Genomic DNA, 20,893 nt, shown 5'->3' with positions numbered 1-20,893 from the left:
CCACTTTTTAACTTTAGTTAATGTTTTGCAATTTCTTCTGTTGCATGGTCATGCTCTAGGGAGACTTCTGTTAATTTGCTCTTCTGCTTTCCTAACCACGTCGATCTGGCAGCACTGCGCTGCGTCAGTGCCACCTGTAGCATCAGAAAGGGACAGATGCAACAGCAGTGTGCGCAGAGCAAAGCAACACCAACTCTAGAATCCTCTCGCCCTTTTGTAGATTAGAATGCCGGTAGAACAAGTCTTCACTCTCAGCCATCACTTCTGGAATATTTACAAATTGTATCGAAGTGGGTTTTCAGACCTGCAATATGGACTTACACTTTGTAGCATAGTTCCATGGTTTGAAGTTTGTGACAAAATGATATCAAGGTAATCACATAGGTACAAACTATGGTACTATTAAAAAGCAGGGTCTTGCACTGATAAAAAGGAAACATCTTGACAACTGTTTCAGAGGGGTAAGTTTTGGGTGATGCAACGACTTTTATCTTTCCTGCAACAGCATCTGATACCTTGTGCAACATCATTGCTAAGTTCCTTCTCCCTTTCTTCTCCCCACTCTTTCTTATTTCCACACCCCCCTTTCCTCAGACACAGAACCACACGTGCAGCTACCCTGGGTGGCACAGCGCCTCCATGGGCGACCACAGCAGACCTCATGGAGACAGTGCACCTGTTTCCTGTTTGGGAGAACACCACTCTACTCCATCTCTACCGGTGGATCCCAGCTCCCTACCTGAAGAGAGCGCCTCGCCGGCAAGGTGCAGGATCGTCCACCAGGGCACCATTCTGGACAATGTTAAGAATCTCTTAGAATTTGCAGAAACACTCCAATTCATAGATTCTGTAAGTAGAATGCTTAAAGCAAGTTCATGTTTCTAGAAGGGGAATTAGAAAACCTGTTCCTTAAATCATCGCCATTTTCTGTAGCAAATACAAGGATGTTGGTAGTATGGATTAACGTGAAAGTACAAGGAGGCTTTTAGTTCCAGTGAATCTGTTTTTTCAAAGATATGATTTCATAGGCTGCCCCAACAAAAGGAAGCTTTTCGCACTTTTCCCTCACAAAGCCTGTATTTAGTGAAGTGAATTACTTATAAAGCAGGACTTGGGCTATGGAATAGTGTTCAGGTTACTCTTAACTATTCATTTTTTTTTTTTTTTACTTTGCTTACTCCTTTGTGTTTCTCCAGGATTTTACTTTGCTTTTGGATTGCACAGTAAGAATTTTAAAGCAATCTTTCAGTGTATTTGGAGTGATCATCAGTTCATTGGTGGTGGTACATGACTTTCTCCACAAAGCACTGAGTTTTGAATGCCAGTGCCCTTGGTTTCATTGAGATCAACCATCTTAATTTGAGTTCAGCACCTCCTCAGCAGATACTCAGTTCAGTTCCTCCCGGTTTCCAAGCTGGTGGAAAAGCATTTGTTGCATGCCCATTGGACAGGGGATGGGTGTGGCTAGAATGTGCCCTCTAGGAAAAGTCCTCTTTCTACTTTACGTACACATGACAGCCCAGAGGTGTCTGCAGCAGGGCGTAGGGCCAGCCCACTGTCCTGCAGGGTGACAGTGCAACTGTGACTCCCAAAGCCCACGGGACGGTGTTTTCTTTGTGTGTATCCTGCTTGTTCGGTGCTGTTGCAGGCGATGACAGCACACGTCATGCACACACTGTCTCAAAGTTCTGTGCCTCCCACATTGTTTCAGGATTCTTCATCATGGTGTGATCTCAGCCGTTCTGAATTCTTTGAAGAAGCAGCTTTTCCACCTAGCCCAGAGCACACAGGCAAAGTGCTGCAGCTTCACCCAAGAGAGGGCACTGGGAGTAGACCTGCAGGAGAGAGGGTGAACAGACGCATGTTGAGCCAGGGTTCGCTTGAACCACCCAAGGCCTCGCCTCCTGCAAGGCACAGCACAGTCCCACTGGTCGTCCTTCGAAAAAAGCGGGGCCAGGCCAGCTCCTGGGTCCCTGGAGATGCTAGCTGCTTCCTAGTTGCTGACATCAGCAGCTCACCTCCCAAGCCTTCCCCTCTCAAAAGCCTCCCCTTCTCCCCCTCGCAGGTAGAGCACAATTTCTGCACAGCTGTTACTAATTTTCAGCAGACACCTGAGCCTTAATCATCTAGAAACTAATCCTTCGGAACAAATGACTAATTACTGTTGCCCTCGCTGATTTCATTCTGTCGTGGGATCGAGCTGTCACTCAGCCGTTCGGCCTCCCAGAGTTTAGGCTGTTTGCAGGCTGGCTGATGGTTTTGTCCTAATTCTCTGGCTTTTACTCTGTCAGTGATTTGGAAGATAGTCAGTTGCATGGGATGTGTTTTTATTTCCATCACCAGTAGAGTTTAACATTTGTGTCCCTTTCTCTTCTCCTTTCTGATCCCTCCCTTTTACAATTGTAACATATTTTTCCACCTTTTTGTTCTTTTATTATGTGATTCACTGACCCACGGGAGGAGGGAGCCAAATTGTGTTCATATAACACTTGGGATACAATTAAAAATGTAAAGGTTACACTCCATCTGTAAGCAGAAATGTTTAGGAACTCAAGGAAAATTATTTTGAATTTCAATTTTTTCAACATTGTTTTTTTTTGTTATGCTATAGTTTACCATCACAGTTTTTGCCAATGCAATATTCTTATTTCACAGTTTATTTTAAAGCGTGGAAATTGTAACTCTCATCAGAGACTTGTGTTCCTAAATTGATAAAATAAATGAATTTAAGAGAGAATCTGGCACTGCCAAACATTTTTCCAGCTCTGTTTGCAGAGCTTGAGAATAGCTTTAAGTATAAACAAATGATGCCCTCACCATAGAAGTGTATTTTTTTTTTTGACTGTGTTCTCCAAACTCTGTTCAGCAAGCAGTCAGTTCTGCACGTCTTCATGAGATGTTCCAGAAATATATCTGAATATATAGGTGTATACATTTGGGAAACATTGCATCAAACAAAGTTAAAAAAACACTCTCTTCCCTGGAAAACCTAGTGGAGTTTTTAACATGCTGGTGAGCACTGTGCGTCTCCAGGGTGAGATTACCTTCTGTCGAGTTGTCTAGACTTTACCTTGAGAACACCTGTTTTTTTCCCAGAATTTTAGTATTCTGAGAGATAGTTTATTATCAAAGAATTTTTCACCTGATATCAACCTTATGGAACCATAATTTTTCAAGTTTGTTACTTGGAAATCACACTTCAAATCTTGGATGCTCTATTGCAAAAAAAACAATACCCTAGCCATTGAATGATTTTTAAGCATCTTTATTATATTATATTGTGGGTCAGTAAAACATATTGAATACTTTTCTAGCTGTAATTTTTAAATTGGAATGAATAAAAAATTACTGTTTAATTGAAGTATTTTCCTTCCATATTTAGTTCTTAAACACTTCCAGTAACCACGAAAACTTAGACTTGGAAATGCCTTCTTTAACTTCGACCCCTCTCAGTGGTCACAAATTGACTGTTACAACGCCATTTCATAAAGACCAGACTGTGAAAACTCAAAAGGAGAATGCTATGTAAGTCCTTGCATCAAAAATAAAACTGTGTCGTATTCGCTTATGGGTAACTAATGGAACGTCCTCCCTTGATGTCAGACCCACTTCTCCATGTACAGTTTTACATACGCTTGTATGTGGTTGTGTATATTTCCACACTGAATCTGCCTGGCCTGCACGTGTTACAGCTACCTAGAGGCAGACGGTGTGAGGATAAATTAAATTACCTTTCATCTTTCACTCTAAAATTTCCTGTATATATATTAAATTACTTTATATAGATTATATTACCTTTTATATATATGAATTACCTCTTGTTTTTCACTCTAAAACTTTATACATATATATATTTATATACACACAAAGGTGGTTTTCATATTACTTTCCTGTTTATCTGTTCATTCAGTAACCCTTTTCATCACATTGAAAACAAAGATTTTCAGACTCCTTTCCCCTCTGATTATAAGCTTCAGAACAAGAATGAGTATGATCCTTTACTTTGTTAATATTTTTAATCTATATATATATATGCATGTATGTATATATATATATATATATAGGACCTCTCTTCTGGCATCCCCAGAAATATTATATGATTAAGAGCCAAGAGATGGATTAGCTGTCATTTTTATTTGATAAAGTCTTAACTGATTCAAAGAAATGATAGTGCAAATCATAAGAAACTTTTGGGAAAAAAACATTGTCTTAATTATTTTTAAGTACAAAAACTAAATTTTAAAAGGTTAACATATTTTATCATATGGACCCCTGTTTGAACAAATAGATAACATTGTTATGTCATTGAAAACAATTCACAGTGCTTGGGGTCATTATATACACCTGTGGTTACCACATTAAGCCCCATTAAGGAAAGATGAAAAATAGTTTTATACTCTTAGTCTTAGGGGTGTCATATTATGAAATATTTGCTAGTATGTTATGTACATATTTTTCTTAATGAGTACATATGATTGATCAACATACCCAATTCCATGTCAATAACAGTGTTGATTGTTTTCAGTGGAAAAATAGGAAGTTTAACAGGTGGAGCAATGAAAAGTTTGTTATTTGAGCCACTGCGTATTTTCTTTTTAAAGTTTTAGAACTCCAGCGATCAAAAGGTCAGTCCTAGAAAGCTCTCCAAGAACTCCTACACCGTTCAAACATGCACTTGCAGCTCAAGAAATTAAATACGGTCCCCTGAAGATGCTAGTAAGTTTCCGAAACAGTCTGGGGTGAGCTGGCCTATACCCACAGACAGGAATCTCCCGCTGATGAAAAATCCCCCCTCTGTCCTTCAGCCTCAGACACCCTCTCACCTCGTGGAAGACCTACAGGATGTGATCAAACAGGAATCTGATGAGTCTGGAATTGTTGCCGAATTTCCAGAAGGTGGACCACCTCTGCTGAAGAAAATCAAGCAAGAGGTAAGCACGGGGTATTGGGAAGAAGGCCCGTGACTCTGCTGCTTGACGCACACCTGGCCTTAGCCCTGTGTTCACAGCGCTCTCCGCACGGGAGTGTCTTACAGTGTGCAGCTCAAGCCATGGCCAGACGTTTGGACAGAAAAGATGATAGAGAGGATTAAGGAAAAACAGGGAAGCATCTTTTTATTCTATTTTTTTAAATCACTCATGTTAGATAAAGGTTAGACAGATACTTCATTTTTCGATGCCATGGAAAACTGGAATTACATTAAAATAGTGGGATCTTTAATTCCTGGTACTAAAGAAAGGGATCTAATCTGCAAGGATTGCAGCTTTAGGGAACTGGCAAGAGGCATTTCCAACAGGTTAGATGTAACATATCTTGAATTTCTTTGCATGAAAAGATGAGTGCTTGAGAGACTGGTCAGAAATCCACACTGGAGAGTAAATGTTTCTGGGAAATTCAAGTTGTAGGAATAACAGATCTCTTCTTGATTGTATTCAGGTGGAGTCTCCGACTGATAAAGCAGGAAACTTCTTCTGCTCCAGTCACTGGGAAGGGGACAGTCTAAATGCCCAGCTGTTCCCTCAGGCATCACCTGTGGCAGATGCACCAGTAAGTATACACCAAGTCCAGGAGCCCCTAGCTCCTGTGTGTGGCATATGGGCCCATTGTGGTTTCAGCACTCACTTTTTTTTTTTTTTTTTTAAGATTTATTTATTTATTTGAAAAGCAGAGACACAAAGAGGGAAAGGCAGAGAGAAAAATCTTTCATCCGCTGGTTCTCTCCCCAGATGGCTGCAAAGGCCAAGGTTGGGCCAGGCTGAAACCAGGAGTTAGGAGCTTCTTCTGGGTTCCCCAGGTGGCTGCAGGGTCCCAAGCACTTGGGCCATCTTCCACTGCTTTCCCAGGTGCATTAGCAAGGAGTGGATCGGAAGTAGAGCAGCCAGGACTTGAACCAGCACCTGTATAGAATGCCAGTTCTACAGGCAGCAGCTTTACCCGCAATGCCACCACATGGGCCCCCAGCACTCAGTCTTTAATGCATCTTATTTCTAAAGATTGTCTCTTGCTTTTATTAATGTAAGTATAAAGCTGAGAGTTTACATTTTGGAAACAGATCCTGATTCACTACAGAGTTTTTCATGATTTGTTTTCTTATGATTTGAGTCTTTGCTGCTTAAAAAAATCTATTGCATGAGTATTTTCATGATAGTAGAAAGTTAATTTTTCCACTTTTCTTTAATTTTTCCGTCTTCTGAATGAAGTATTTCCTTCTTGTTAAGTTGCCTCTTGTTTGGTTTTATATACAGTCTAGCACTGTGCCAACTGAGGGGTCTAGGGTAGATGCCCAGTATTATACTGAATAATACATTGCATTGGTTACCACAACTTTTAAAGTTTGTAATTTATGGGGCCGGCACTGTGGCGTAGCAGGTTAACGCCCTGGCCTGAAGCACCAGCGTCCCATATGGGCGCCGGTTTGAGACCCGGCTGCTTCACTTCTGATCCAGCTCTCTGCTATGGCCTGGGAAAGCAGTAGAAGGTGGCCCAAATCCTTGGGCCCGTGCACCCGCATGGGAGACCCAGAGGAAGCTCCTGGCTCCTGGCTTCGGATCGGCGCAGCTCTGGCCGTTGCGGCCAATTGGGGAGTGAACCAGTAGATGGAAGACCTCTCTCTCTCTCTCTTCTCTCTCTCTCTCTCACTCTGTGTCTCTCCTCCCTCTCTGTATGACTCTGATTTTCAAATAAATAAATCTTTAAAAAAAGTTTGTAATTTGTGATGGGTTTCCCTTTCCTAAGTCTTATGGAGAAATCGAGCTAATCAAATTGCTAATATTTATTCAGCATGGACTGCGTGCTTAGTCATGTTGTAAAGGCTTTAGGTGAATTAATCCGTTTAGCCCTCACAGCAGCCCGTTGGTCACATTACCATTTCCATTAAACCAACTGGGAAACTGACCCACAGAGAGGCGGAGTTGCTTGCATAAGATGATACACCCAGTAAGTGGGGGTGCTGGGTTGGGACTGAGAAAGTCTGGTTCTACATTTTGTACTTCTCGCCGTTATACTAAACTGCTGTTAATTTGTATCTCTGAGATACTTCTGTACCAATATATGAAATAAAAAGTTCTCTTTCTAGAGCTCAGCAAATCATTTGTTTTTTTATTTTTATTTTTTGACAGGCAGAGTGGACAGTGAGAGGGAGAGACAGAGGGAAAGGTCTTCCTTTGCCGTTGGTTCACCCTCCAATGGCCGCCGCGGCCAGCGCACTGCGGCCGGCGCACTGCGCTGATCCGATGGCAGGAGCCAGGTGCTTCTCCTGGTCTCCCATGGGGTGCAGGGCCCAAGTACTTGGGCCATCCTCCACTGCACTCCCGGGCCACAGCAGAGAGCTGGCCTGGAAGAGGGGCAACCGGGACAGATTCCGGCGCCCCGACCGGGACTAGAACCCGGTGTGCCGGCGCTGCAAGGCGGAGGATTAGCCTAGTGAGCCGCGGCGCCGGCCCGCATTTATTTTAAAAAGCAAGTATTTCTAAATTCATTGGGCAGTTGCCGTCTGAATGCCTGCTGTACGCATACTTAGAAGTTTTTTGTTTTGGTGATATTTGCCACATGGGGATTAGGGTTTAGTGCATAGTTCAGTTCTTTTCACCCATGAGGAAGAGAATCTCTGGCAGATCCTTCCTCTTTCCTGTACTGTTGTCATCTGGTAGTCATCTGCTCTGTACTGTGTCAGAACTGTGTCGCCTGCCACGTTATCTAACCTCATTTAATTCCAAATTATTCCCTTTCCCTTTAGAATATTCTTACAAGTTCCGTTTTAATGACACCAGTATCAGAGGATGAAGACAATGTCCTGAAAGCATTTACTGTACCTAAAAACAGGTCCCTGGCCAGTCCCTTGCAGGTAATTACTGTTCCAACATTGGTCTCTTAAAATTCATTTACTAAAAAGCTGTCATCTTGCACTGTTATTGTTGTTTTAACATGTTGTAACTCAAATCAAGAAATGCATTTATTTAAAGGGAGACAGACAGAGACAGAGAAAGTTCCCATCTGCTGCTTCACTCCTCAAATGCCTGCAACATCTACGGTTGGCTGAAGCTGCGAGATGGGAACTCAACCTGGATCTCCCACTGAATGGCAGAGATCCAGCTACGTGAGCCATCACCACTGCCTCCCGGGTTCTGCGTTAGCAGGAAGCTGGAGTCAGGAGCCTGCACCAGGAGCCATACCCAGGCTCTCCACTATAGGACATGGGTGTCCTAACCATTAGGCCTTAATGCCCAACTCATTTTGTTTGTTTGTTTAACATTTTATACATAGAGGAGTGATGCTTTTAAGTAACTTGTTGTATCAAATATCCCATAATTCTTTGTTGCTGCTCATATGAGACATACTGCACATTTTTGAGAGCTGGTGCCCAAAGTATGATAGAAGAGAACATTTCTTACTGTGGCTGAGACTAAAGTTATATATGACATGTCTATCTCTTCAGATTCTAAATATTTTTAGAAGTTTACTTTTTGGGGGCCAGCGTTTGTGGTGCAGTGTGTTCAGCTGCAAGTTGCAACCCTGGTGTCCCCATATTGGTCACCAGTTCAAGGCCTGGCTGCTCCATTTTCCATCTAGTTCCCTACTAATGATCCTGGGAAAGCAGAGAAAAATGGTTCAAGTACTTGGGCCCCTGCCATCCATCTGAGAGCTTGGCCTAGCCCTGGCTGTTGTGGCCAGTTAGGAAGTGAACCAGCAGATGGAAGATCTCTCTCTCTCTGTCTCTCTCTCTGTTGCTCTGCCTTTCAAATAAATAGTGATTTTTTTTATTTTACATTTTTGTTTCAAATTTTTTATTATTTTTTTATTTGAAAGGCACAGTCACAGAGAAACAGAGGAGGGACAGACAGAAAGAGAGGGAGGCCTTCCATCTGCTGGCCCACTCCCCAAATGACTGCAATGGTTGGAGCTGGGTGGGTCCGAAGCCAGGAGCCAGGAGCTTTTTCTGAGTCTCCCACGTGAGTGGGGGCACAAGCACTCGGGCCATCTTCTGATGCCCTCCTAGGCCATTAGCAGGGAGCTGGATGAGAAGTACAGCAGCCAGTTCTCAAACCAGTGCCCACATGGGATGCTTGCATCGTAGGCGACGGCTTTACCCTCGGCACCATGACACCAACCCCCAATTTTTTATGCCCAGACACTGCTTAGATTTTAAATGAAATTTGAAATTAGCTAACCAGAGAAGAATTGCAATGTATTTGACTTTCAGAATAAGAAAGTTGTAAGGCTAATCTGTAGCTGAGCATCTGCTGTCAGGTTTTAATATCAAAAGAGATTTCCCTGGTAACCCTTAAATGGGTGTGTGTTGGTGAAATACAGCAATTCCAAATTAATCCTGAGCCAAATGTAAACAGGAATGCAAATTTTCTCCTTAAAGCTATTTAAAACAGCTCTCAACACTAAATAGCCTGAGACCCAGCCACCTGCAGAGCCCTGCCCTCCCCACTGCTGTGCTGTATAAACCTTGGAGCAGGTGGAGAACCTAGATTTAGGAACGTGGAGTCACATTTGATACTGTAAGTTAGAGACACCACCATAGGGTGGGCATTTGGTGCAGTGGTTAAGACACTACCAGTGCCTGATTCCCTATCAGAATGTCAGCTGTGCGCCCCATTCCAGCTTCCTGCTAATGCCCAGAGGCACAGATAATGGCTCAAGGGCTTGGATCCTTGACATCCACATGGGAGATCCAGATTGAATTCTGGGCTTCTGGCTTCAACCTGGCTGGGCCCCAGCTGTGATGGGTATTTGGGGAATGAACCAGGGGAAATAAGAGCTGTGTCTGTCTGTCTGTCTGCATTTCAAATTCTAAAATAAAAGGCACTGTGAGAGGGCAGTAGCCTTTGAGAGCTTGTCCATCCCTTTAAAGGGTTTTCTCATCACTGTCATGTGTCTGCTCATTCCAAACTGTGAGAATCTTAAAACCCCTTGTCGATCCCCCTCTTCGTGGAGGAATGACACAGGACCCTGCGCTATTCTTTTGTCTGCTCGGCCCTTCCCGGGTTTGCTGCTGGTTCTTCCCGGGTTGGCTACCGACCCTTCCACCTCCGTGGAAGGGCGGTTCCCCCTGCCACTTTCCCCACTTCCGCTGGGGAGCGGCACACCGCCGGCCGGCCGGCTCTCTCGGGGGCTGCACAGGTGTTCCTTCAGATAGATATTCCCCGGTGCATGTTGTCTCTCTCCTCCTTTATAGTCCTCCTCCACCAATCTCAACTCTGCTACCCACACGCCGAGTACGCTGCTCTCCTCCAATCAGGAGCAAGTCCTGCTGTTTATTGGTTGAACTGGAGGCAGCTGTGTAGAAGCTGTTTCCTCCTCTCCCAGCGCCATATTGTGGGAGAGCAGATGCATAGAATAAGTCTTAATTCGAGTAACAGTCTAGTCTGAGTTGCTCTCCACACCCCTTTGTTAAGTATTTGAGATACTTCGCCTTATATTTAAAGTAGTGCTCATACAGCCAGGAGGGTGGCAGGCGCAATTTGTTTATTAATTTACTGACACTCTTCCCCTGTGGCCTCTCTCAGCTCTCAGCCACTTGATAAAGGGTGGTTGAGGCTGGAGTGTGGTACTGTTTGATGATCAGATAATCCTAGGTTAGCCAGGCTTGGGCAGGTCCCACTTGGAGAATATGCACAATAACACAAAGGACTGGGAGAGGAGGAAGAGAATGGATTCCACCCAAGCATGAGAGGGAAACAGAAAAGGGACTACTAGTAGGGTGTCCATGCAAGGGGCAGCCATTTCCAATGTTACTTGGAGTTTGGGGAGTGGGTGTCCTGGAGTAGTGGGTTGGGCCAACACTTGTGACGTCATCATCCCTTATCAGAGTGCTGGTTCCATCTGAGCCTCTCTGCTTCAAATCTAGCTTCCTGTTCATGCCTCCTGGGAGCAGTAGGTGTTGGTCCAAGTACTTGGGTCCCCACTAGCCATGTAGGAGACCCAGCTAGAGTTCAGGGCTCTTGGCTTCAGCCTGACCAGTCCCAGTTGTTCCAGTACTTGGGGAATGAACCAGTGCATAATCTCTCTCTCTCTCTCACACACACTCTCGCTCTCTCCCTATCTCTCTTCCTTTCTCCCCTCCACTCAAGTAGATGAAAATAAATAAGCATTAAAAAAATTGTTATTCCTAGTTGATCCTGGGTCCAGAAGGAAAGCCCTTTCTTTGTGTTTCTTTCCCTCCTGAATTACTTTGGTTTCCAGACTGTAAGGCTGGACCGGTGCTATTAGTTCTCTACACAAGGTTAAGTTTAACATAGATGGTGTAACCCTTCCTGGGACCCAGCCTGCATTTATAGTAGAATTGAAAAACTTTGTCCTAAATTTCAAAGAGCAAACATGTAAATGTGTTTGGGGACAGTTATTATTATGTACGTTGAAAACCTCTGGTTATTTTCCTAAAATTGAATCCTAATAGCTTTTGGCCTCACCAGATGGTATTTAGATGAAACCACTTGGAAGTGAACATAGTACTGAAATAAAATATATATTATATAAAAGTTGGCAAAAATGTCAGTATTTATGAAAAATAGGTTGTCCAGGATTTTACCAGAAATTGCTTAATGCTTCTAAGTTTGAAAAAAAATAATGTGTATGGAACTCTGTCAATATATTCATATTCTATTTGATTGAAATTTAAAGTTAAGAAGTAGCCCTGTTTTATTCATCTGTGTCTTCTAGTACACCATTGAGTCGTATTTGGCAATACATTTTAGACAAAGAAATTATTATTGTTTTAGAGGCCTACATACTGGCCCCTTGTGGTTTTACTTCTAATGTATATATTCATGTGCATGCTTTTATATAACTATGTATAAATTTTGATATTTTAAAATTGCAAATACAAGAGTCTATATGTTTAACATTTAATTAAGACAACTTGCAAACATGTAGAAGCCCAGAAAATATACAGTGTTCTCATTTAACAGTTATTAACATTTTGCCATATTTATTCATCTGGTTTTTTCCAAAGTAATTAAATTCCAGACACTATAACTTTATTCTTATGTGCTTTCAGATCTATCTCTAAAACTGACTTTTTCTTATATAAGCAAATACAGTTATCATACATTATTAACAGTAAGTTCTTAAGGATATTCTGATTCCCAGGGAATATTTAACTGTTCCCATTAATAAAAAAATCTTTTTATTATTTGTTTGGTCAACATCGAAACAGTTTCACAAACTGTATGAGGTTGAGTCTCCTAAATCTTTTAACCTCTAGACCAGGGGTGTCCCGCTGAGCTCCTGCAACGATGGACACATGCAGTATGATAGCTGCTGGTCAGATATGGCTTTTGAGCGCTTGAAATGTGCCTGGTACTATAGAAGACCTGAATTTGCAATTTTATTTCAGTTGCTTTAATTTAATAGCCGATGTTCTTAGAACTCTCTTCTTGGAATTCGCCATTTCCTCAAGGTGCTTTGAATCCTTTTGGTGGGAGATGCAGTGTAGAAAACAACCAAGGTGCTTGCTCCGTGTGCCCTTGGCTGCATGGGTTGTCATTGAGATACAATGAATTTTAACAACTCAGAACTTTCCACATATGGCCTAGTCTATAATTTATAAATAGGTTAAATTTATTTAACTTTAATAGAGCCTTATGTTGAGACTTTTATTGGCCATATGTGCAATTATGTTACACTGTGTTTTTAAATTATGCATGCTTAATCTTTTTCCCAAAAGAATTTGATCTTATAATTGTTGGGGTTTACTCCTTTTTCTTCCTTCTCCTCCTTCTCTTTGTCTTCCTCTTTAAGTTGCTTTAATTTTAAATGGTAAGCTCAACCAAGGTATTCTTATAATACAACAGCTCTGAGACGCTTTTGATATTTGTGTCTTTCACGTGGCTCATGGAGATTTTTCACATTGTATCCTTGTCAGTGCTCAGCCTAGCTTACAAAGTGATCCCAATTGAGGAAACAACCGAAGCCTTCAACCTAGAGAAGGCAGATTCACTGTGAAATGCCTTTAGATTTTTAATAAATTAATTCATAAATTGTATGTATTTGAAAGGCAGTGAAACAGAGGTAGTGAACTCCTATGCACAGGTTCACTCCCCAAATGCCTGCAACAATAGGGCTGGGCCAGACCAAAGCCAGCAACTGGGAACTCAGTCCAGGTCTCCCACTAGGGAGGCAGGGACCCAGTTACTCTTGAGCCATCACCTGCTGTTGTCTCCCAAGGCGTTAACCAGAAGCTCAAATAGAGAGCAGAGCTGGGACAGGAACCCAGGCACTCCATTATGGGATGTGGGCATCCTGAGCGGTTTCTTAACCACTGAGCCAGCTGCCTGGCCCTGGATTCTGCCTGTTCAGAAATTACCAAGAAAGACTGAGGCAAACAGACACACACACATATACAGCTCCCTCTGCAAGGAGAAAAGAGCTGCCTCCTTTTCTCAATCTGCTTGCAGTGGTGAAATAAACGCATTATGCTAATAAACATTTCTTACAGTAGACACTTTTATCGGTAGACCTGAAACCATAAGTTACAAGCCTTCTGAACTTCTGTATTTTTCTCTTAAATTATAATTTCCTTTTATTCCTATTTAAAACTCGAGTGTAAGAGATGTGTTCATGTGCATTGTACTCACTTTCCTCTTTTTTCTAACCACAGAATGACAGCCTTAAATTTTAATTTCCTGACTTGGCTTGTCACGGCCAAGCTTTTTTTTTTTTTTTTTTTTTTTTTTTAAACAGTAAGCTTAATTTAAATAAATTTCTCAAACCATTATTACTCAAACACATTTGCACAGGATCAAAGAATTTTCAAGTATTGTCGGTAGGGACTGAAACTCACCTTCCCCTCGGCCTTTTGGTTTCACGGGTTTGGGATTGCCCTTCTCCTTATATGACTTGTTTGTGATATGTTAGATTTTTCAAAAATTGAAGCCAACCCTTGTTGCATGATAGGAATTGCTGAGAAGTGTAAGAAGTTTGCATGCAGTCGGTGGCACCTGGGTTCGACGTGCCTCCATTTTCTGTTTGCGTGACTCTGATTCATGAAATGAATTAAATGGCTCTTGCCTGTAAGTAGGGACCGTGGCAGAGCCGGCACTCGTCATCACACAGGTTGCTATGAAGTTCGCGTGCATAGCACATAGCATTCAGGGTGGCGGCATCCTCACCAGTGCACAGCTGCAGCCTTGAACGTGAAGCAGCCGCTTCACAATCCCTGTCCTAGGAAGCCCAGGCAAGGGGGCCTCGCCGGCAGCTGGGTCTCGCGCACTGTGGTATGTTGCTTCCTCTAACATGACATTCCTTGTGCCACTCTTGCAGAACTGTGTCACTGGGTCACCAGAAGACCTGATTCAACGCAGCCCTTGCAGTTCAGGTTGCCAGGCCTGTGATGTTATGGAAATGAAATAGCTGACCGGTTTTCTCTGCCTTTTTGTTGCACAGAAACACGTGTGTTGGCGTAATAAAACCCACGTGACAGAGTACGTGTGATAGGGAGCGCTCCGAGCCTTTCTTAATCCAGCACATTGGTCTGGCCCCCTGGACGTCTCTGCACTCATTTGCTTCTCCCTTTTGGTCACTTTTTTTTCCTGCTTACCAGGGCAAGATTTAACCTCGCTGTCTTTAGCATTGCAGTGACCTGCTTTCAATTGACGTTATACATTCAGTAGAGTTTCTCCGCACAGGTTTTGGGTTGACCTGAGAAAGATTAAATGAAGGGGGAAGATCTGTTGAGCTGGGAGTCAGAATATTCTGCCCCAGACATTACAAGACAGGCGTTTTTCATTTGTTTTGTTTGGTGACACTTAGAATAAACACTTGGAGATACAATCTTCCCAGGAGTGGAAAGAGGGCACAGATAGAATTGCTTTAGAACAGTTTGGCTCTTGTCCTCATCTTAATAGTCTGGAACTAATATGGGAGCAGAGGAAGAGTTGTTCTTCCAAAATATTGTGACGCCCTAGGCCATGTGATATAAATGCTGGGAAGTCTGTGAGCATGCAAGTTGATGAGCTCTCTGGAGACACCTGGGGTGGACCCCAAATTCGAGAAAGGGTCATCTTAATTTAAAGGCGACTTCATTCAGCCTTGGGAAGGGCGAGCACAGGTGGGCTAGGCAACTGTCAGCCACCCCCTCCGCCTTTCACTTTAAAAGTCTTTCCTATGAGGAGATAGCAACCCTCAAGCTGAAAGTATTTAGTTGATCTGCTGGAAGCATTTACTGGGGAAGGACTCTGGTAACCAGTGCCTTTACCTTAGCAATATTTCAGCTCTAGTTCATCCTTGAGTTTTAAGATACCTGAAAATTTCTTTATTGTCTCTTATTACTGATGCATTTTTAAAAGGTGTCTCTTTGGGACTTAGAATTTTCGCCAAGGGGAAGAATTTTCTTCACACGGGTTCAATGGAATAATCAGAGAATTCTTACTGCTTACTCCTGGTGCCACTCTCATCTGCTTATTATTTTCAAAAAGATTAAAAGCACAGTACAATCTCATGAGTTATTTGGTTTTAGGGGTTTATATGAGTTTCTGATTACATCTGCAAATTTTTAGACAAAGATTTTGCCAAGACTTTTGATGTCAACAGATACTGTGTGAAGTCACTCTGTGAATATAATAATAGTAGTTGTACAACATGATTTAAAAAAAATCTATTCAGATTCTAAATGTGAAGAGAATGAAATCCTGACAGAAAACCACCTATGGACATGATCTGGTCTCATCATATTTCTTCTGTTTTCTGCAACGGATCTGAGTATTTATCTAAAGTGCTTTAGCAGGATATCCTAGTTAAGGATTTGACAGACAGTTTGTAGTTCACTTCTGCCCAGAGGCAATTAAAGGCACATTACAGGATAAGCAAGACGACTCCCGGCAAGAGGAGGAGGATGTATGGGTAGGATTATTAATGCCCAGGTGAATTAGGCTGGAGTGACGTGTCTGCCACAGCACGGTGGGTTGGTAATTGAACAAGAATTCAGATGCAGAAATCCGTAATTCTGATCGCTTCTTTAGTATAAATGCAACTAGCATTTGGATAAAAGAACAAGGAGGATGCCCAAAGATGTGCATGACAGTGTTCGAGCATATTCTTCCAGCACAAAGACATTTAATCCTCTTTTGTCAAAACTGCTCTGTCTGCTTGCAAAGTTGGAATAGGGCCCCAGGGCTTCGAGGTAAGAAGGGAGAAAGGGACCTTTCTTTTCCCCACCCGGGCCGGGGGCTCTACCCCCTGATCTTCCTGGACTTTCTCAGGTAGGTCTATTGGCTGCCTTCACTGTTGTGAGATAGGCCCGCTTTGTGTTCCCCCAGCTCGGAGGAGCTGCCACACTGGCACTTGCTGGCCCTCCTGTTCCTGTGCACCCAGACACACAGTGGCTACTGCATCCTGGTGTTCATAGTGCTGGGAGAATCAGGTGGCCCAAGTCATTGTGTCCACCTTAGGCTGTGAGCTTCTGGGCTTATATGCCCCAGGGTGCTTTCAGGAATTTGGACATTTCAGTGACGGGGGTGTGTTTCTTGCTAAATTGTTTTGATTCAGGAGAAGCTGTGTCTTTGAAAAGTTCTCTCAATATACTTATTAAAAATATGTGGTACCTTATTTACATTGATCTCATGTTAACTACCTGGCCCAGGAGGAAGAGTCAGACATGTAAAAAGCGAGGAGCCGTGTGGAGGTGTCTACAGAAATGCAGTAGCATTTTAAGCAGAAAATGCATTAAGTCAGTAATGATAGTATTTGATTCTCTGCAACAGACTTTGCGAATTCTGAGTCTACCTGAGTACGAAGGATAAGAACTTGACTTTTTACCAGGAGGCATGGTAAATGCAGACAAAAGATGACTTTAATGGTATTTTTGAAACACTCAATTTGCACATTTAGAAATGTAATAATATATTCATCGAAGCCCAGCTACATAAAAAAATTCTTAATCAGAGAAAAACAGAGACCATCCTGTCTCCCTTGCTCCTCCCTGCTGTCTTCATTCTCATTTTCATTCCCCTTTCCCCTCCATTTGTTTCAAAGTATGCATCGTGTGTGTGTGTGTGTGTGTGTGTGCACGCGCGCATGTGTGTATCCTTAGGTAAACTGTAAATTTCCACGTAAGATATTAATTATGGACTGTTTCATTCTGCTCCCTCTTTAGTCACTGGTTCTTTAAAATCCATGTTCTTTGTCCTTTGTGCATCAGGTTACTGCTTCCAAGCAAGCACTACGTAATCCTTTCCTGCAAGGTCCGCCATGTTAAACCATCCGCTTTCAGAGTAGACTTTATTGGTCACGTTGCCACAGTGCCCACTAACACAGGCTCAGGAACTGAGAAGATAACATTAAGCTTTATGTCTTAATGAATATTTATTTTATTTGAAAGGCAAAGAGACAGAGACAGATAGAAATCTCCCATCTACTGCTTCACTCCCTGATGCCCAAAAACAGCCAGGGCTAGGCGAAAACTCACTTTGGGTCATTTTCTGCTACCTCCCCAGGTTCACATTAGCCACATTAGCAGGAAGCCACAAACAGGAACTGAGCTGGGACTCAAACCTTGACACTCCAGGATGGTCCACAGCAGCTTAACCATTGTGACAAATGCCCACTCCTCCCCAATTTTTTAAATTGGTTTCTTGGTCAAGGTATCATTTCAGTGCAGTCATTAGACTGTTTAGCAAATTTTCGCAGCAACATGTATAACTATAATCTGGAATTTAGATGGGCAGATGCACAGAAGTGAACTATGCCTATTTAATCCACATGCTGGAATCTAGGGAAACATCAGTTATTCAGAACTATTTCAAAAAATGCTATAATTACCCTGGTGATCTTGTTTAGGAAAGTGTTAAACGTGGCTTTGTGTCAGAGCGCCACTCAACTTTGTCATTTTTGCGATACACAGTTCCTGGGGAAATAGTAGGCAAATCCATCTTGCTGTGTGGGATTTCAAGTTCTATGTTGAGCCTCTGTGCTTTCAGAGTAAACCTATGTATTTGGACAGTGCCATTATATCAGTGGGAGATGGTGCACGCTAAGAAGCTGGCTTTGTGTCCTAGGAAAATTCGGAAACTAGAACATGAAAATGACACCGCAGACATGTGGCTGGGACTTTGTTCCAGCCATGGGGAGAGGGAGCTCCAGCACCCCACCGATACGATGTTCATTCGGAAGTATCAGACCCCTTTGCTAAACAGTCTGATAACTGCCCTGCCCCGATTCAACGCCTCTTCCTGGATGCCAATCCCCAGGCGCCCTAACCCCCCAGCTTCCCACTGATTTTCTTGTGCTGTTCCTGACAAGAACTCCCATGGAAACAGCATCTTGTACGGAGCAGAGTTCAAATTCTTGCTGCATCATTGTTTGAAGGGTGTTGCCTAAATTCTCTCTTCCTTTCAAATTGCCTGGCCTGTACAATAGGGGAGTGAATCACAGCTATGGCCAGGTGTTTTGTGCGAGAGGGAAATGAGCTGAGACATGTGCACCACTCCGCATCGTGGGTGGCACACAGAAGGGCTTGCTATAGGGTGTCATCACCCGCTGTGTGCTTTCCTCTTTCTCCCAGTCCCTCCCACCAGCGATGTACACATGGCAGCTTCCTTTCTCTTTCCTGCTACTTCTCCTGGATTTCACTCCTGCCTTTCCAACCTGCCTGTCCTTGTCCTGCTTTGGCAGCATTGCCCTCAGTGTCCCATTCCGCCGGCCACACCGAAACCTGTTCACCAGCACATGGCACCAGTACCTGCACACACAATCTTTGACACTCTACCTGTTCTGACACATGGGTTCATTTTGCCTGGAGAGCAAGAAGCTTGCTTATTCTTTCATCCCATGGTAAATAATCCCTCTTCAAAGTTGTCAATGAGAGGAGCAGTGCTTTTACCAAGCCACTGGTTTTGTTTTGAGCTTAGGTGCACCGAATCTCCTGTCTGCTTTTGTTTCTGTCTCCCTATCTGCCTCGACGCATGGAAAGCTCAGAGTCAAACTGGAGGTTGACATCTGGCTAGGACACTATACTTTGTGTGTGACAAGTGTTTTGTCACATTTTTATTTTTATTTCACCATGAACTCTCTGACTTTTCGAAAGCTTATTGTCTTCTATTTATTTTGTAAGCATGTTGAATCCTTTTGAAAACTAAGTAGTCCCAAGGTCAACCATTTCCATATAGGAGTCAGCATTTCTTATGCAGACCCTGCTCCCAGCTCGGGTCGGGAGTTCCTGTGTGGACGACGGTATGTGCTTCCTGGCCTCACTTTGCCATTTCTTTTGCCCCGTTAGCCTTGTAGCGGTGCCTGGGAACCTGCATCCTGCGGGAAGACAGAAGATCAGATGACAGCCTCCGGCCAGCCTCGTAAATATGTGAATGCGTTCTCGGCCCGGACTCTGGTCATGTGAGACGTTGCCAGAAAAGCATTATGGTTTTCAGAACACTTCAAGTTGACTTGGGATATTCCATTCCTCAACATGAAACTTTTCATGAATGGGAGAAGAACCTATTTTTGTTGTGGTACAACAGTTGAGAGCAGCACCAAGTGCATTTAGTTGGATCAAATCTTATTGGATTTCACCCAACTAAAATGATTTTTAAAAATAAATAACAGTCTTACCTAAATTATTAGGTAATGAATTGTAACCAGTTGTTAATATCTTAATGCAGATTTTTTTAAAAAAAACATAAAATGATTTATCTGTATTTTTAGAGAATCCAGCAGATCAGTATTTTTTCCTGTGATGAGTTTTTCTGAAATTTTATACACAAAAGGTACTCCAGTATTTCACTTTTCTCAATCACTAAACATAGGCATAGATTTTTAACAATCAGTCAAAGCATTACTATAAATGTTGGCTAAATACCATGGGACAATTAATGGCGATTGTAAATGCTCATTTATGGTTAATAACATTGGAGGTACATTTACTGTGCTCAACCATTTTATGAGTTTTTTGTTAGCTTGCTTTAAAAATTATTACTGTATGAAATAGTTTTATAAAAAATTATATTTTTATTCAGTAATTTAATTTTGTAAATGCCAAATGAAAAATGTGTTTTTGCTGCTATGGTTTTAGCCTGTAGACATGCTGCTAGTATCAGAGGGGCAGTAGAGCTTGAATGGAAAGAAAAGAAACTTGGTGTTAGGTAATTGACTATGCACTAGTATTTCAGACTTTTTTATTTTTTATATACATACTTTTTTTCCTTTTGTAATACATTGGAAAACTTATTTGGGAGATTTTGCATTTGTTGTTGAATGTATGTGAGTGTGTGTGTGTGTGTGTGTGTATGCACGCGCGTCTTTTTTTTTTTTTTTTTCGTTATTGTTGGTTTATAAAAGCATGCATTGCACTTCTTTTTTTGGGAGATCTATGTTGTTCATGTCCTATGTTTTGTTGTGGGTTCAGCCTGACTGTTCTGTAATGCAGGGGTTCTGAGTTGGATCAGCAGCCCCCATGGTTTCTAAGTGTAGAGTCTCAGAACTGCTGCATGGATCCTGTGTTCGCAGCTGGGAGACAGAGACTGGGGTCAACAGCCAGTTGCTGCCTTAAGAACATTTGGTGCAAGATGGCCAGCACTGAACTTGTGGTATGACAGTGTACTTACTGCCTTGTAGCGAAATAAAGCTGTGCCCTTATTTTACTTACTTTTGATTTTTCTCTTCCTTGTGTTTGCATATGATAGTCATACTTTTAAGAAAATGAAGCAAACTCAAAGCCCTTCCCTCTCAGAATAATTTGTGCACCATCCGAACTTCACGTGAAGAAGCCAAGAGTCAATTCTATGGAGAAAGAAGAAGCAAACCACCTTAAATGGTTCACAAAGTAGTTGGGAGGAATCTTCCAGAATGCATCCATTAGGGTTCCAGCAGCATTTGAGTTGGGTTAGTGGGAGGAGAGTTCATTTCAACAGTGTACTGGTACTTGGATGTGGGCAGTGTGTAGAAGGCCACTGGGTAG

The 20,893-nt window shown here is 42.5% G+C and overlaps 1 protein-coding gene across 4 annotated transcripts in view; it reads left to right on the top strand.

Annotated features, from left to right (window-relative positions):
- Positions 1-20,581, top strand: part of MYB (MYB proto-oncogene, transcription factor) — a 35,383-nt gene extending 14,802 nt beyond the window's left edge. For 3 of the 4 annotated variants that reach the window (XM_002714835.6, XM_089332643.1, XM_051854307.3), the window contains exons 9-16: positions 595-849; positions 1,712-2,065; positions 3,383-3,525; positions 4,602-4,716; positions 4,806-4,931; positions 5,437-5,547; positions 7,736-7,843; positions 19,220-20,581. In XM_002714835.6, coding sequence (XP_002714881.1) covers positions 595-849; positions 1,712-2,065; positions 3,383-3,525; positions 4,602-4,716; positions 4,806-4,931; positions 5,437-5,547; positions 7,736-7,843; positions 19,220-19,336 — 1,329 coding nt within the window. In that variant the 3' untranslated portion in view covers positions 19,337-20,581. The remainder of the gene's footprint in view (positions 1-594; positions 850-1,711; positions 2,066-3,382; positions 3,526-4,601; positions 4,717-4,805; positions 4,932-5,436; positions 5,548-7,735; positions 7,844-19,219) is intronic. The other variant, XM_002714837.6, reaches the window with a different exon arrangement.
- The last annotated feature ends 312 nt before the right edge of the window (positions 20,582-20,893 follow it).

The sequence above is a fragment of the Oryctolagus cuniculus genome, chromosome 5, assembly GCF_051225735.1.
Source record: "Oryctolagus cuniculus isolate XC-2025 breed Fujian yellow rabbit chromosome 5, ASM5122573v1, whole genome shotgun sequence".
Classification (NCBI taxonomy): domain Eukaryota; kingdom Metazoa; phylum Chordata; class Mammalia; order Lagomorpha; family Leporidae; genus Oryctolagus; species Oryctolagus cuniculus.
The sequence above is the reverse complement of the archived record's forward strand: the minus strand, read 5'-3'. Positions and strand labels throughout refer to the sequence as shown.